The 17166-nt window shown below is 39.2% G+C and overlaps 1 protein-coding gene and 2 pseudogenes across 5 annotated transcripts in view; 1 reads left to right on the top strand and 2 right to left on the bottom strand.

Annotated features, from left to right (window-relative positions):
• USP40 (ubiquitin specific peptidase 40) overlaps positions 1-17166 on the top strand; it is a 94222-nt gene that overhangs the window by 16986 nt on the left and 60070 nt on the right. For all 5 annotated transcript variants that reach the window (XM_060106089.1, XM_060106088.1, XM_060106087.1 and 2 more), the window contains 3 exons: positions 75-203; positions 6923-7018; positions 8409-8516. In XM_060106089.1, the coding sequence (XP_059962072.1) occupies positions 75-203; positions 6923-7018; positions 8409-8516 (333 nt within the window). The remainder of the gene's footprint in view (positions 1-74; positions 204-6922; positions 7019-8408; positions 8517-17166) is intronic.
• Positions 6326-6858, bottom strand: LOC132495378 (large ribosomal subunit protein uL22-like; annotated as a pseudogene).
• LOC132495540 (small nucleolar RNA SNORA11) lies at positions 10053-10202 on the bottom strand (annotated as a pseudogene).

A 17166-nucleotide genomic window follows, 5' to 3' on the forward strand; every position in this document is an offset into this window, starting at 1 on the left:
TTTTTTTTCCGCCTTTGGTTATGTATCTTCTTATTTTATGTAAACTGTATCAATGTTTGTGCTCTTTCTTGTAGAGTGAATTAGATGACTTGGAATATATGTATGACCTCTTCTCAGTTATTATACACAAAGGTGGTTGCTACGGAGGCCATTATCATGTGTATATTAAAGATGTAGATCATTTGGGAAACTGGCAGTTTCAAGTAAGTATAGAAATTAGATTAAAAGTATCTTTGCAACTTTTTCCTTTCCTAGTCCCATTATTTTGGTGAGGCTAATCTTTTGCCATTTATTATATATTCACTCTGTAGAAAACTTATAGGCACTGAAAGTTAATACAGATAGAAGTTTAAATTTTTTATTTCTAAATAATTTCACACTTACAGAAAAATAACCAGCATAGTACAAACACCTCCTGTATACTCTTCACCTAGGTTCTCCAGTTGTTAAACATCTTGCCACATTTATGCAGACACATCCTCTGTATGCAGATGCATGTGCACACACACACAGTTAGCATTATCAGTGCTGACCACTAGAGATAAAGTTGAAGACATTAGACCTCTTTGCCCCTAAATAACTCAGTGTTTATCTCCTGAGAACAAGGACATTCTCTTACATAAGCGTAGGTCAAAATCAGGAACTTTAACACTGATACAATATTATTTATTATCTAATATATGTTTTATATTCAGATTTCACAGCAGCCTCGTCCAAATCCTTGAGAGCATTTTCTTCCCCACTCTAGTATCAAGCCCAGGATCATGCATTAGATTTAGTTAGCATATGTCTTAAGTCTCCTTTAATCAGTAACCATTCCTCAGCTTTTCTTTCATGGCACCAACCAAAGATTTTCCTCCTATATTGTCTTCTAAAACTTTTATAGTTTTGCCTTTTACAATTGAAACTTCAGTCTTCCTGGAATGCTTTGCTGTGAATGTTGTGATGTTGTTTTTCCATCTGGGTACCCAGTTGCCCATTACCATTTATTGAATGATCCATTCTTTCCCCACCAGTTTACAATGCCAGTTCTGTTATATCAATTGTTTTCTTACATTTGAGTCCATTTTGGGGCTCTGTATTCTGTTTTTGTTGTTGTTGTTATTGTTCTTTTTTTGTATTCCTAGGCAAATACCACATTGTTAATTTCTGTAGCTTTATACTATGTTATGATAACTGGTAGGGCAAGTCTCCCTATGTGTTATTATTCTTCAGGAGTGTTTTGCCTGTCTTGGATTTTAATGCTTTTCTGAACATTTCTAGGATCACCTTGTCAATATTCTCACACATACACACACATAAAAGTAGTGGCATTTTGTATCTACATGTGTAAATAAGATACATCTTTTTGGTTTTTAGAGCTTCTTTAATGTCTTCTACAAAAGTTTCATAATTTTCTCTAGAAAAGAAAGCACTAATTGGGAATCCACTTCCAGTTATTTGCAGTGGGAAAAATTATAATCTATTACACACCAGCACCAAACTCTCAACCAGTTTTCTAAAATGTAACTAAAACACTGGTAAGTTCCAACCCATCATGTTAGGATGTAGAATGCTTAAAACCTACCTTCAAGAGTGTCAAACAGTTAATATCGTTGTGAATGAAAAATTGCTCCACATGTAATAACATGGCTTCTCTGAGTGCCAGCAGTATTCAAGATGCTGTGTTCCCTTTGTTGACATTCACTTTGCCTTTCAGAACATCTACCTGTGTTTCTGATGCTCTATCAGTTGTACTTAGAATGTACTGAGAGATAAGTATGTTTTGTAAAGTTTGGGTATTTAAAGTCTAAGTGTTCTAGTGGGAAAATGTTGATCAGGGAGGTGTTCTGGGGGGCTGTGTCTCTACTGTATTTTTTGGACTATTCATGGCTGGTGTATTGAAGTACAGTTATCTTTAGTACATTGATTTTATCATCAACCATCTTGCTAAACCCTCTTACGTTGTAGACATTTTTGGAAAAAGACAGTTTTATTTCACTCTTTCTGGTCCTTAACCTTCCATTTCTTTTATTTCTAGAACTGGGTTTATCCAGTTCTGGGTTGAGGAAGCCATACAAGCCTCTCCCAAATGCTTGTGCCCTATTTGCCAAGACACTAGCTTGTTAGGGCGCACTCCGGTCAGGTGGAGTGAAGCCCTTCTCATCCTCCTCTGGTCTGAGTCCGCCCTCCCTGTTTCCATCCTTCGCTGCTGCTTCTCACCCTCTTGCCGTCCTTCACGCTGCTGTCTTACAGCCGCAGGGCCCCGTAGTAGCGAGCCTTACTCTCTAGGGCAGCCCCAGCCCTTTCAAACGATTATTTTAACTTTCTTTCATTCTCTCTAAAAGGTGAAGTTGAAATCTTTTATTAGATTCTCATAGAAACTTGCGAACAGGCCTCATAAATAGTTATGATGTTGTTCATTTCTTTTTTCCTCTTTGCCTTTCCCACTGTGGTTCTTGGTTTTGTCCTTCCAGTTGTGGTAGCCTTTTCTTCCGACGTTGCCCTCTCTCTCTTCAGCCTCAGAGAGTGCTCCCGCCCTCCACGTCGGTTCAGCTTCCGCCTCGGGAGTGCGTCTCTGCCTTCCTCCACGCTGGCTGCAGACATTTCTTCAATTTTGCTCAGCCGTTGTCAGATTTCAGGCACTTCTCTAGCTGGTGGGATTTATCCTCAGTATTTTGAGGCATAAAATATTTATTTACACTTTCCTATTTAAGTTTATCATCGACGTCATGCACAGAGGTAGCTTCACACTGTGTGGTGAGGTAGCGTGGCTCAAAAGTCATGATTCTTTTCTTCGCGTCTTCCTTCTGGTTTGTGCTTCCTTGCACTTCTCTGCAATTTTGTGTTCATTTCTTTGGAAGTGATCAGCAGCGTCAGGCTCTTCTCCCGGTTCCGTCACGTGACTTGAGGGCAGGCAGGCGTTCTTTCATCTGGTTTTGCCCTCTGCACTGCTTCTCTGGTCTTGAAGCTCTGGTACTTTAGCAAGGTCTTCCTCGGGGCTTAAAGAACAATCAGAAGATTGCTTTCTGTTTGTGCTTGTGTATTTCCTTATTCACGGCCTCTATGAAGCATCCCTTTTTTTTTTTTTTTTTTTAAATTCTGCTCTTTAAGAAACACGAGCTTTGTGGTGTTCACATAATGATGAGTGCTTTAAGAATTGCAACTTCCGTAGGTACACCTGCTGGACACTGCTTGTCTCTCTACTACCATTATCTTGAGAGATCTCTTATACCTAGAGACAGAGGATTCCAGATACACTAAATGTAGACAGGTATTGTTTTTTCTGCTTATAGTTTAGCAATTTCTTCTTCCCTTTCAAGGAGCTGTCTGCAAGGAACAAGTTTCATGACCAACCCCACATAATGTTCTCTCGGTGAAAGCCAACATCTCAGTCTCTCTCATCCTAAGTAGAAGATGATCTCTTGCCTCTTGCATGGAGGTCATTAACTATTCAAAATGTGGCTCTCGATCTGGTGTAAAGAGGAGCCTCACCTGTGCCTTCCAGAGTGGAGTCTTTTGCTTCACTGATGGTTGAAATCACTTCAAACATCATCTTGCACATTTGAGGATGTGGGACAACGAGGCTTTACAACAGCTCCAAGTAGGCAGCCCTGGGACTGGTGCCTCCTGGACCAGCCTGTCCCCACAAGGCCAAGGTTGGACACCGGCAGAGTGCAGGAGGGCTAGGCCCAGCCCACGTGCCACCTGCACCAGCACCAGCGTGTCACACCCTAGGCAATGCCGGCCTGCGTCTCCCCTCCTACCATTTTTAAATCTCTTGTTCCTTAGCCATAAATGTCTTTAAACATATTAAACATACTATTTTATTCTCTGATAATTGCAGTATCTGAAGACTTTGTGGGTCTTTGGATATCTGCTGATTCTGTTTCCTTATGATTTTGTTATTTTAGACTGTGGTCTTGGTTGGCTGGTTGGTTTTTTAAGAACACGGTGTAGGAGTAATTTGAAGCCTGAGTTAAAAGTACCTTCCTCCACGAAAGATGTGTATTTGTCTCTACCACATGCCTGGGGTCACCTCCAACCTTTAATACCTTTAAAATAAGATCTAGACTTGGTGGTTCTAGAGCCATACAACTCATGTGAATTTGGGCCACAAACCCACATGAAGACCTGCTTGTGATTACAGATTATTAGAGGAAATGTTTTTCCACCTTCATCTAGTATCAAGGTCAAAACAAGCAAGTTTCTCATTGTCCTTTGTTGTGGGGTGGATTTTTTGGTAGGTCATGCTTATATCGATAGCATAGTCCTTTCAGGTTTCTAGCTTTCCGCTGGAATGTTATCTTTGTGGTATAATAAAAAATATATACTTGGTCCTTGTCCCAGGTCCCTGGCACAGAGCTCCTTGAAATTTCCTGAGTGATAGGCATGTCTTTTCTTGTTCATAATGAACCCCTTTCAACCATACCTGAGTTTATGCTAATGAGATTACCTGCGGGGTGAGGGCTGGTCAGCAGAGAAACCAACCACATGATTAGAGGGTTGGAACTTTCAGACCCACCCCCTCACCCAGGGAGGCACAGGGGCTGGAGATTGAGTTTGGTCACCAAGGGCCAATGATTTAATCAATCATGACTGCATAATGAAACTTTGATTAACACTCTGAAAGTAGAGGACTAAGGGAGTTTCCAGGTTGGTGAGTACATCCATGTGCAGGGAGGGTGGCCACCCCAACTCCACGCGGACAGAGGCTTCTGCACTCGGGACCCTCTCCAGCCTTGCCCTGTGTACCTTCATCTGGCTGTTCGTTTGTATCCTTTGTAATAAACTCTAGTCCTGAGTATAAGTTCCTGAGTTCTATGAGCTGTTCCAGGAAATTATCAGACATGAAGTGGAGCTTGTAGAATTTGTAATCAGCCAGGCAGAGGTGCAGGTAGCCTGGGAACCCCATTTGCAGCTGATACCTGAAGTGAGGGCAGTCTCGTGGCACTTAGCAACATTAGTGTCAGAATTGAATTAATGGACAGCCAGGTGGTGTCAAAGAATTGGAGAGCTGGTTGTTTAGAAAACCAGCCATTCACCTCCCCACTTTGGGTAGGTCCTTACACATTGTCTCCCAGACCCTGTCCTGTATGAGCATCAAGGTGGAAGCTGTGTGTCAGCAAGGTTGGGCGGCTGGAGACCTCAACTCTGGATTTCTTCCCTGGATTCCTATGTCACTTATTCTCTGAGGATTTTCCCAATGTTCTCTTGCTAGTTCAGCATGTGTTTAAAAAGATATTTTCTTTTGTTGTGTGTTTTACTTTATCCAGCATTTTTAGTAATTTTACAGCAGGATGGTTGTATTTCATCTGCCATATTCTTCTATATTTCTTTATTATTTTTATCTTATGTTAACTGTTTAGGTCTATTTGTGTTTATGATTTTAAGCCAGTTTAAAATACCTTTGCAAGATGCCATGTATGAAAAAAAAATACAAATACCTTATCAGGGGAATTTTGACATGTTTCCAAGTAACTTCATAAGATAGGGTGAAAACTTGGGTGATCAGAAAATAGGAGGGAGGGACTTCTCTGGTGGCGGAGCGGTTAAGAATCTGCCTGCCAATGCAGGGGACACGGGTTCAAGCCCTGGTCCAGGAAGATCCCACATGCCACGGAGCAACTAAGCCCATGTTCCACAACTTCTGAGCCCGCGTGCCACAGCTACTGAAGCCCGCGCACCTAGAGCCCGTGCTCCACAATAAGAGAAGCCACTGCAATGAGAAGCCTGCACACCACAACGAAGAGTAGCCCCTGCTCGCCGCAACTAGAGAAAGCCCGTGCACAGCAACAAAGACCTAACACAGCCAAAAATAAATAGATAGATAGATAGATAAATAATTTATTAAAAAGAAAATAGGAGGGAATGTTTAAGCTGAGCTTGCAGAGGTTGGTAGGATTTTGTTAGGCCAACATAAGTGAGTGAGAATAAATTGGGTGGAGACCAGAAAATATTTTGAACTGAATGATAATGAAAACACAACATATCAAAATTGTAGGATGCAGCTAAAGTAGTGCTTAGTGGGAAGATGTTGGAACCCGCTGTGTGTATTGTGCTAGAAGCTTTCCTTATCTCACAATCCCAATTTACAGATAATGCCAGAGAGATTAGGTAATTCATCCAGGATTATTCAACCACAGTTGAAATTTAAAACCAGGCTGCCTGATTCCAAAGCATATACAAATTATTATGATGTTTTTATTATCATTTCTCCATCTTGAAACCTCCTTGGCACAAACACTCCTATTTCGTTAACTGCTTTTTAAGGGATTAGTGATAGAAACTTTTTTTTTTACTTTTATTTGCATTTATTTTTTGTGGCATTTATTCCTGGGCCATAAGTTTTTGTTTCTTCAGTTTCTTCTGGGATATTTGTTTCTTCTAGGCAACCTCCCCTTCTGGTTTAGGAACAATCTGTTCTTTTTCAGTAAGGATCATCTCAATGTGGCAGGGAGAGCTCATGTATGGGTTGATCCAACCATGAGCTCTGTAAGTCCTGCGCCGCATCTTGTGGGCTTTGTTCACCTGGATGTGCTCAATGACCAGAGAATCTACATCTAAGCCCTTAAGTTCAGCATTACTCTGCATTTTTGAGCATGTGCAGTAGAAATTCAACACTCTTTTTGGGCCACGGACCCTGCATCCAGCCCCACTCTTTGGCCTGGGCACACCTACCAACTCCACCATTGTAATGACGGAATGGCACACACTGCTTCTTTAAAGGGACATCCTTCATATACTTGGTGGCTTTTTGGTTATGCATATACTTAGTGGCCTGGGCAGTTTCATGCGTGTTCTTAAAAGTGAACACAAAGATTTGAATCTCTTGCATGATTTTGTGGGGTTGTCTGAGTCAGATGAATAGTGAACCATTTTTAGAGGTCACCTCAGGCCACTTACCAGAAAAGCGAAACTTTTTTATTGTTTTCTTTCTTAGGAGGACAAAAGTAATCCAGGTGTGAATTTGGAAGATCTTCAAAATGAAGAAGAGATTGATGATCCATTGATGATTCTAAAAGCAGTCTTATTACAGGTAGAGAGAGAGAGTGTGTGTGTGTGTGTTTATATGTGTGTATGTATATCAGATCTATGATTCAGTTGGCAGAAGTGACATTTTTACTGTTCATAGTCTTTTGGGAAATTCTCTATTTAAAAAAAATTTTTATTGGAGGCTTTCTGGTTACAAAAGGAATACATATGAATAGTAGAAAATTTGAGGGGAAAAAATAAGAAAGTATATAAAGAAACAAAGTTTAAATAAACCAAATGTCCAGTCATTGTTAACACTTTGATATATATTCTTTGCATTCTATTTCCTTTGTGTTTATATACATATATTGGGATTGGGTTACAGGTTTTTTGTGATATTATTATTGTTATTTTAAACAGAATTGGGATTTACTTTACATACGGTTTTGGAATTTACTGTTTTCCCATATTATCCTTTTAATGTCTATAGGACCTGAAGTTATGTCCCCTTTTTCCTTCCCAATATTGATAATACCTCACGTATATGACTTTTAATGTTTGCTTCGTACCTTGTTGCAAAGATGGTAGTCTCATTTCATTTATTCATTCATTCTTAGTAAACAGTTTTTTTTCTCAGTTTCTTACTAGGGACCTAGGTTGAGTATTGGTCTATGGCCACTGTATTAGTCTACTAGGGCTGCCATAACAGAATCCCACAGACTGGGTGTCTAACGTAACAGAAATTTATTTTCTCATAGTGCTGGAGGCTGGAAGTCCAGATCAAGGTGTCAGCAGGTTTCTTCTGAGGCCTCTCTCCTTGGCTTGCGGATGGCTGCCTTCTTGCTGCTTTCTCACATGGCCTTTTCTATGTGCATGCGCATCCCTGTGTCTTTGTGTGTCCAAATTTCCTCTTCTTATAAGGACACCAGTCAGAATGGATAAGGGCCCACCCTAAAGGCCTCATTTTAACTTAATCACTTCTTTAAAGGCCCTATCCAAATATAGTCACAGTTGAAATTTTGAGGGTAGGAATTTAGCATATGAATTCTGATAGTAGAGGGACACATTTCAGCCCATAATAGTCACTTCTTACCCCCTTTTAGAACTTGGTTATACTTCAAAACATTCAGAAGAGACAGTCTTTTTGCACTAGAGTATTTCTTCTAAAAATCCCACATAATATCAGGAATTTACCAACCCTTAGAATACTCTTTGGATATTGCTCTTGAAATGTTTAAACTTTGCCACATGGAAAGTGGCAAAATTCAAGTTTTCTAAACTTAGGCTTAATCTATTGTTCAAAAAACTTTTTATTTTGAAACAATTATGGTTAATCCACTTACATGTATGCTGTTACAGTCACATTTATTAATCCTGTTGGGTCCGTTGAACTCATAAGTATTGAGGTTATATCTTATCAGATTTTCTTAAATGACTTTCTTTTCTTTCATAAGGAGGAGAGTAATCTAATTCCTGTTGATCAGCTGGGCCAGAAGCTCTTGAAAAAGATAGGAATATCTTGGAATAAGAAGTACAGAAAACAGTATGGACCACTGCGAAAGGTAATACATGACATCCTTATAAGAAGTCCTATTCCCAGGAAATTTTATTATGATTTTGGCAACATGAATTTCTTTGGGGAAGGAAATTTAAATTAGATGGAAATACAATTAGTATTTTGGTTTAATGGTTAGAATTCAGTTAATCATTAAGTAATTTATAGAATCAAGAAGTAAGCAAAGAAAGAATAGAGGAGGGGCTTTTAATCACAACAGCAAAAAATGTCACAAAGTTCATATCCTAAAGCTTATCATCTTATTTATAGAAACGTCTTCAGGTATTCACCCAAATTTCACTTTTATCTTTCTTTGACACACAGTTCTACTAAACTTGGCAATCTGGTTTCCTAGGCTGTAAGGTTAGGTACAAAAACTGGTACTGCCAGACTTGGGCGACAAAAACTTGACTAAAAACAAGCAAAGCAACAGAACAGTTAGTCAGTATTTTGGAGCTATTTCTTGTAGAAGCAAAGAGCGTACACAATATAGTCTGTGTTTAAGTTCATCTTTTAATTAGACCACAGTTCATAAATGAAGTTAATGACCATGAGTTCATAGACAGTCTTAGGTTTTCATTTAAAATGATTGGATCAGTGTTTCAATATTTTACTGTTAAGTATGTTATCAGCTGTGCAGGGACTTTTTTGTCTTGTTTTGTTTTTAAATAAAAATATCCTTCATAAGTTTGAGGAAGTTAGCTTGTATTTATAGTTGACTGATAGTCTTATCTCTTTTTTCTTTGAGGTTAATTTCTGCTTTTATTTGCCAGTATAACTTAACTACAATGGCTTGCAAACTTTTTTGACCTAAAAAATGCATCTTACATCACAATCCAACCAACACACACGTATATAACTTGTATACATATGTGTATAACTGAAATGAGTTTTGCCAAAAATACCTATCCTAACACTGAACGTTCTTTTTTTTAAGACTTTTTTTTTGAGTAGTTTTAGGTTTACAACAAAGTTAACAAGAAGGTACAGAAATTTCCCACATACATGCGTAGGTGTTATCAGTATCACTCATCAGGGTGGTGTGTTTCTTTTTTTTTTCCCCTAAACCAAGGATGAACTACATTGACACATCATAATGGCCAAAGTCCACAGTTCACCTAAAGTTCATTCTAATGGAGTAGATAGTATGGTACATTCTGTAGGTTTGGACAAAAGTATACTGACATATATCCATTGTTATAATGTCATACAAAGTATTTTCACTGCGCTAAAAAACTGTACTCTGTATTCATCACCCCTCTCCCCCAAACTCCTGGCAACCACTGAACTTTTTATTGTCTCCGTAGTTTTGCCTTTTCCAGAATGGCATATAGTTGGAATCTCTCTCTTTCTTTTTTTTTTTTTCTCTTTAAAAGAGAGGTTCAAAGCCTTTATATTTATGAGACCACTCATGGCCCACCCATTCATGGGCTGGACGGGCTCTAAGTGGCAGGACTTCCCCACTAAATGCTGCAGCTTTTCTTCCAATATTGAAGCCTGTCCCACTGGTCTTGCCCAGCAGCCACGTGAAGTACAGGAGGACACATGTAGAGTATTTGTTCATAGGAAGGCCAAAAGTCTTATGCCCATTATCACAATGAACCCAGATTCCTTTCGGGTGTGATATAAGCAGCTGATAGTTTTATCTTGAATAGAGGTTGGATTTTATCAAATGCTGTTTTGTTTACATTTATCGATGTGATCACATGGCTTTTCTCTTTTATTCAGTTAATGTGGTGAATTCTGTTGACTGACCTTTTCAATGTTAAAGCACATCTTACATTTCTGGGGTAAAGCACACTTGGTCATGATATACTTGTATGTATTGCTATATACAATTGGCTCATATTTTACTAAGGATTTTGTGTCTATGAGAGATATGGGTCTTTAATTTTCTTTTTCTGTAATGTCTTTGTCAGGTTTTAGTATCAGGGTTATGCAGGACTCAAAAGAAGTTAGGAAATATTCCCTTTTTTATATTATTGGAAAGGATTTCTCTGAGATAGATTATTATTTCTTTCTTAAATGTTTGGTGAAGCTAGTTAGACCTGGAATTTTTTTATGGCAAGGTTTTTAAATTATAGTTTTAATTTCTTTATTTGTAGAGTTTTAGATGTTTTGTTTCTTGAATTATTTTGGAAAATTATATTTTTTAAAGAATTTGTCCTTTTATCCATGGTGTCAAATTTATTGGCATGAAGCTATTCAAAATGTCTCATATTATCTTTTCTAGTGTCTGTAAGACCTAAATTTCCTCTTTTTAATTCCTGATATTAATAATTTGTGTTTGCTTACTTTTGTTTTTCATAAGTCTTGCTTAGGGCTTATCAAGTTTATTAAGCTTTTCAAAAAACAACTTTTTTGCCTTTGTTGATTTTTCTCTACTAATCTGTTTTCTACTTCATTGATTTCTTCTCTTGTTTTTAATTATTTCCTTCCTTTTACCTTTGGGATTTAATTTAATCATCTTTTTCTAGCTTCTTGGGTTGGTATCTCAGTTGTTTTTTAAACCTGCCTTTTTAATTTTTTTTTTTTTTTTTTTGCGGTACGCGGGCCTCTCACTGTTGTGGCCTCTCCCGTTGCGGAGCACAGGCTCCGTATGCGCAGGCTCAGTGGCCATGGCTCACGGGCCCAGCCGCTCCGCGGCATGTGGGATCTTCCCAGACCGGGGCATGAACCCGCGTACCCTGCATCGGCAGACGGACTCTCAACCACTGCGCCACCAGGGAAGCCCTAAATTTTTTTTTTTTAATAAATTTATTTATTTATTTTTTGGCTGTGTTGGGTCTTCATTTTTGTGCGAGGGCTTTCTCCAGTTGCGGCGAGCGGGGGCCACTCTTCATCACACTGCGCAGGCCTCTCACTGTCGCGGCCTCTCCCATTGCGTAGCACAGGCTCCAGACATGCAGGCTCAGTAGTGTGGCTCACGGGCCTAGTTGCTCCACGGCACGTGGGATCTTCCCAGACCAGGGCTCGAACCTGTGTCCCCTGCATTGGCAGGCAGATTCTTAACCACTGCACCACCAGGGAAGCCCTAAACCTGCCTTTTAATTCATGCTTTTAAATCTATAATTTCCTTCTTAGCGCTAATTTAGCTGTAGCTAAATTTGACATGTTATCATTATCTTTCAATTCAAAATATTTTGTAATTTTTCCTTCTGATTCTTTTATTGACCCATGAGGTTTTTAGAGGTGGATTGCTTAATTTCCAAATATTTGGGGAATTTCTAGTTATCTTTTTGTTATATCTATAAATTGATGTCTAATTCCATTTTGCTCTGAAAACATGCTCTCTATGATTTCACTTATTTTGAATTTTTTGAGACTTGTTTTATACCTCAGGATATGGTCTGTCTTGCTGAATGTTTCTATTTACCAGTAAAGTTATTAATTTTCTGCAGTTGTTGGGTATAGTGTTTCATAAATGTCAGCTAGGTCAAATTGGTTAATAACATTCTTTATTTCATCCCTATTCTTAACTAATTTTTCTGTCTTTTTGTTGTATCAGTTACTGAGAGAGTAGTTTTAAATCTCCAACTGTAATTATACCTTTGCCCTTTCATCCTTTTACTGTTGACAGTTTTGCTTCATGTATCTTGAAGATATATTATTAGTTGCATACACGTTTTGGATTGTTAATGGCCTCTTGACATATGCCCTTCCTTTATCTCTGCTAGTAGTCCTTACCTCCACATCTACCTTATCTGGTATTAATGTAACATACAAGCTTTCTAATGCAAGTGTGTCTCTTGTAAACAGTATGAAGTTGGTTCTTGCTTATTTTGGAAAATTGTGATTTTTAAGGAATTTGTTCTCAAAGTGTCAAATTTCTTAGTATAAAGTTGTTTGAAATATTACCATATTGTCCTTTTAATTTCTGTAGGACCTGTAGGACCCTATTTCATTTCTGATATTGGTAATTTGTGGTTTTTAGCTTTCTTTTGCATCAGTCTTGCTAGGGATTTATCAAGGTTATTATACTTTTCTTTTTAAAAAATAATTAATTAATTTAACTTTTGGCTGTGTTGGGTCTTTGTTGCTGCATGCAGTCTTTCTAGTTGTGGTGAGTAGGGGCTACTCTTTGTCACAGTGCACGGACTTCTTATTGCAGTGGCTTCTTTTGTGGAGCACGGGCTCTAGGCGCACAGGCCTCAGTAGTTGTTGCACGCGGGCTCAGTAGTTGTGGTTCGTGGGCTCTAGAGCGCAGGCTCAGTAGTTGTGGCGCACGGGCTTAGTTGCTCCACAGCATGTGGGACCTTCCCAGACCGGGGCTCGAACCCGTGTCCCCTGCATTGGCAAGCATATTCTTAACCACTGCACCACCAGGGAAGTCCAAGGTTATTAAACTTCTCAAAGAAACAGCTTTGCATTTGTTGTTTTTCTCTGTTGTTCATCTGTTTTCTATCAAATGATAGAGTTTGACAGTCTCTTCCTTTAAATTAGAATGTTCAGTCCATTTATTTTTTATTAATTTTTAAAAAAATTAATTAATTTAATTTATTTATTTTGGGCTGCATTGGGTCTTTGCTGCATGTGGGCTTTCTCTAGTTGCAGTGAGCGGAGGCTGCTCTTTGTTGCAATGCGTGGAGTTCTCATTGCAGTGGCTTCTCTTGTTGGGGAGCACAGGTTCTAGGCGTGCGGGCTTCAGTAGTTATGGCACGTGGGCTCAGTAGTTGTGGCTCACGGGCTTTAGAGCACAGGCTCAGTATTTGTGGCGCATGGGCTTAGTTGCTCCGCGGCATGTGGGATCTTCCCAGACCAGGGATTGAACCCGTGTTCCCTGCATTGGCAGGCAGATTCTTAGCCACTGCACCACCAGGGAAGCCCCCATTTATTTTTAATATATTAAATTGTGTGGTTGAGTTTGAATTTATCATGTAGCCATTTGTTTTTTATTTCCTTCTCCTGTCTTTCTTGCCTTTCTTTCTTTCTTATCTTTGGATTAATCAAGTAATTTTTAATGTTTGATTTTTGTCTCCTCTGTTGACTTTTTAGCTGTACTACTTTAACTTTTTTACTCTAGGGATTACAGTATACATAAGTTAATATTATAAATTACAGATCAATAGTGTAACACTTCATGTACAAGGTAAGATGTACAAGGTACAATACTATAATTCCATTTCCCGACTTCCATCCTTTTCTGCTGTTGTCTTATATTTTACCATTATATGTAAATTCACCGTTTGGGTATGTATGTATGTATGTATGTGTTTACTTTAAACATTTAAGCAACTTTTAAAGAAATTAATGAAAAAATCATGTTTTATTTTATCCATTCTCGTGTTCATTGATCCTTCTTGCATGTCCAGGTTTGCATCTAATATCATTTCCCTTCAACCTAGAGAACTTCCTTTAGCGGTTCTTGGGCATCCAGAACTGCTGGCAAAAATATTCTCAGCTTTTGTTTGTCTGAAGTTTTTATCTTGCATTCATTTGTTTAAATGGTATTTTTGCTGGATATAGAATTCTTTTTTTTTTTTTAATTATTTATTTTTGGTTGCATTGGTCTTTGTTGCTGCACACGGGCTTTCTCTAGTTGGGTCGAGTGGGGGCTACTCTTCGTGGTGCTGTGCAGGCTTCTCATTGCAATGGCTTCTCTTGTTGCGGAGCACGGGCTCTAGGCGTGCAGGCTTCAGTAGTTATGGCACATGGGCTAAGTAGTTGTGGCTCGTGGGCTCTAGAGCACAGGCTCAGTAGTTGTGGTGCCTGGGCTTAGTTGCTCCATGGCATGTGGGATCTTCCCGGACCAGGGATCGAACCCATGTCCCCTGCATTGGCAGGCTCCTGCACCACCAGGGAAGTCCTGGATACAGAATTCTAGGTTAATAGCTCTTATTGGTTTTTTCAGCACTTTAAAGATGTCATTTTATTATGTTTTGGCTTCCTTTATTTTGGCTGAGAAGTCAGTGTTACTTAAATGTAATGTGTCTTTTTTTTCTGTCTACTTTTAAGATAATCTCTTTATCTTTGGTTTTTAGCCATTTAATAACAGTGTGTCTCAGTATGGTGTTCTTTGTGTTTATTTGCTCTGTATTTGCTAAGATGTTTTTTATCTGTGGCTTGAAATCTTTCTTCAGTTTTGGCCATTATATTTTCAATTTGTTTTTATGCCCCATTATCTCTCTCTTCTTCAGAAATTGCAGTTACATATATATTGGACCATTCAGTATTTCCTCACTGGTCTTAGATATTCTAGCAAGAGGGTTTTTTTTTCCCCTCACCTTCAATTTAGATAATTTCCATTGATCCGTCTTCATGTTCATTGATTCTTTCTCCTACTGTATCCAGTCTTCTGTTAAGCCCAGCCAGTGAATTAATGAATTTTTTCATTTCAGATATTGTGTTATTCAGCTGTAGAATTTTTTCTTAGCTCTTATTTAAAGTGCCCATTTCTCTGCTGAAATTCCCCATTTGAACCTACTCTGTACATCCTTTCCTGTAAATTTACATATTTCAGTAGCTGTTTACTCTTATAACATCTGGATTATTTCTGGGTCTGTATTTATTACCTTTTTTTTTCTCTTGTGAATTGACCGTGTCACCTCTTGGTTATGAATCACATTGTCCTTTTTCTTTGCATGTCATATACTCATATTGCCTACTGGACGTTGTGGATGATGTGTTTTAGAGGCTGTGGATTATGTTACTGTTTTTTAGAAGGTTTATTTATTTATTATTTTTGGCTGCATTGGGTCTTTGTTGCTGTGCGTGGGCTTTCTCTAGTTGCAGCGAGTGGGGACTACTCTTTGTTGCGGTGCACAGGCTTCTTATTGCAGAGGCTTCTCTTGTTGTGGAGCACGGGCTCTAGGTGCGTGGGCTCAGTAGCTGTGGCTTATGGGCTCTAGAGCACAGGCTTAGTAGTTGTGGCTCACGGGCTCAGTTGCTGCGCGGCATGTGGGATCTTCCCGGACCAGGGCTCGAACCCATGTCCCCTGCATTGGCAGGCTGATTCTTAACCACTGCACCACCAGGCAAGTCCTGTGTTATTGTTTCTAAAGGGTTTTTCATTATATTCTAACAGGCCATTAAGTAACTTTGAATCACGTTGATCCTGTGGGAGCTTCATTTGGGGCTTTGGTAGGGTGGATCTGTTGCATTTAGCTGTTAGTCCTAGGGAGTAGCTGTTAGTCTTGGGGCCTGGATGGTCCTCCCTCTTAAGGCAGAGGTTAGCAAACATGGGGAAACTATGGCTTGCTGCCTTTTTTTGTACAGCCCCCAGGTAAGAACTGTCTTTATATTTTCAAACAGTTATCTTTAGAAAGGTGCTCAAGTTTGCCTCTTAGCCCACAAAGCCTAAAATGTTTACCGTCTGGCCCTTTATAGAAAAGTTTGCCAATCCCTGACCTGAGTCATGGCCCTTCTAGAATTTCAGTGGAAAGCCTGAGGTGTTTGTCATATGCCTCTAATTTGGCAGGACTTAAACTCCATGCTCTTTCTCTTTTTTTTTCTAATCTATCTTAATTTATTCATCCATTCACAACATGTTTATTTAACTCTATGCTCTTTCTACCCAGCAGCAGGGCACTAAAATCTCTACTCAGATCTTAAATCTCCCAGCTGTTGCTTTCTGCTCAGTTCCTTGGGTCTCAGGCTGTCCATGTACCATTTAAGACTCAGCCAAGGATTTGAGGAGGCTTTGATAGAGATTTGGGGCTCCTTTATGGGATTTTCTCTTTCACTTTCTAGGCTCTGTGGCTGTCTCAAATTCTGTTTTCTTAGTCCAGTAAGACTCTTGCCCTTTGCTTGAACTCTCTTCCGCCATGCTCTGCTACAAACTGGGAAGTGGTGGGTTAATGCAAGACTCACCTAGCTTGTTTCCCTTTTGAAGGATTATGTTCCCTCCACTTTATTTTTTTTTATTTTTTATTTTATTTTTTTGCGGTACGCGGGCCTCTCACCATCACGGCCTCTCCCGTTGCGGAGCACAGGCTCCAGACGCGCAGGCCCAGCGGCCATGGCTCACAGGCCCAGCTGCTCTGCGGCACATGGGATCCTCCCAGATGGGGGCACAAACCCGGGTCCCCTGCATCGGCAGGCGGACTCCCAACCACTGCACCACCAGGGAAGCCCCATTCCCTCCACTTTAGGTCAGCTTTTGGTTACTCTCCAAACAATTGTTTTCATTATTTTGTCTAAAGTTTATAATTTTTAATCAGTGGGGTTAGTCCAATTAAAAGTTCTCTGCCATTACTGGAACCAGACTGCACTGAAGTTTGAGGTTTAAGAGTTTATCCTCAACTATCAAACAAAGAAAAGATTCGCTATACAGAAAGTATTCATTACTCAGAGGTTTCAAATTATTATTTTATTGTACTTAAATTAGCTACAAAACTATATTACCATCTGTTATACACAGTGTTAACAATAATGCCTTTGGGTCATATGCCCTATACCCTTCTGTTTGATTAGAGAGTATACATTATCATAAATTCTTCCTTTCCAAGAAAAAATGAGAAAATCACTTTTCCATGTTGATTGTGATCTAAGCAAATGTTACATATACCTCCCAAGTGATTTTCTACATAAAGTAGTTTGTACTGAGAGAAAAGGGGGAGATACAAAGCCACATAGAGATTAGGGAATGAAAGAAGAGTAAAGTAGGGGATGGGGAGGTGGGATAGGCAATGGGGGAAGACGTTTTTTTTCTTCCTAAT

Source organism: Mesoplodon densirostris, chromosome 8 (assembly GCF_025265405.1).
Source record: "Mesoplodon densirostris isolate mMesDen1 chromosome 8, mMesDen1 primary haplotype, whole genome shotgun sequence".
NCBI classification, from domain to species: Eukaryota; Metazoa; Chordata; class Mammalia; order Artiodactyla; family Ziphiidae; genus Mesoplodon; species Mesoplodon densirostris.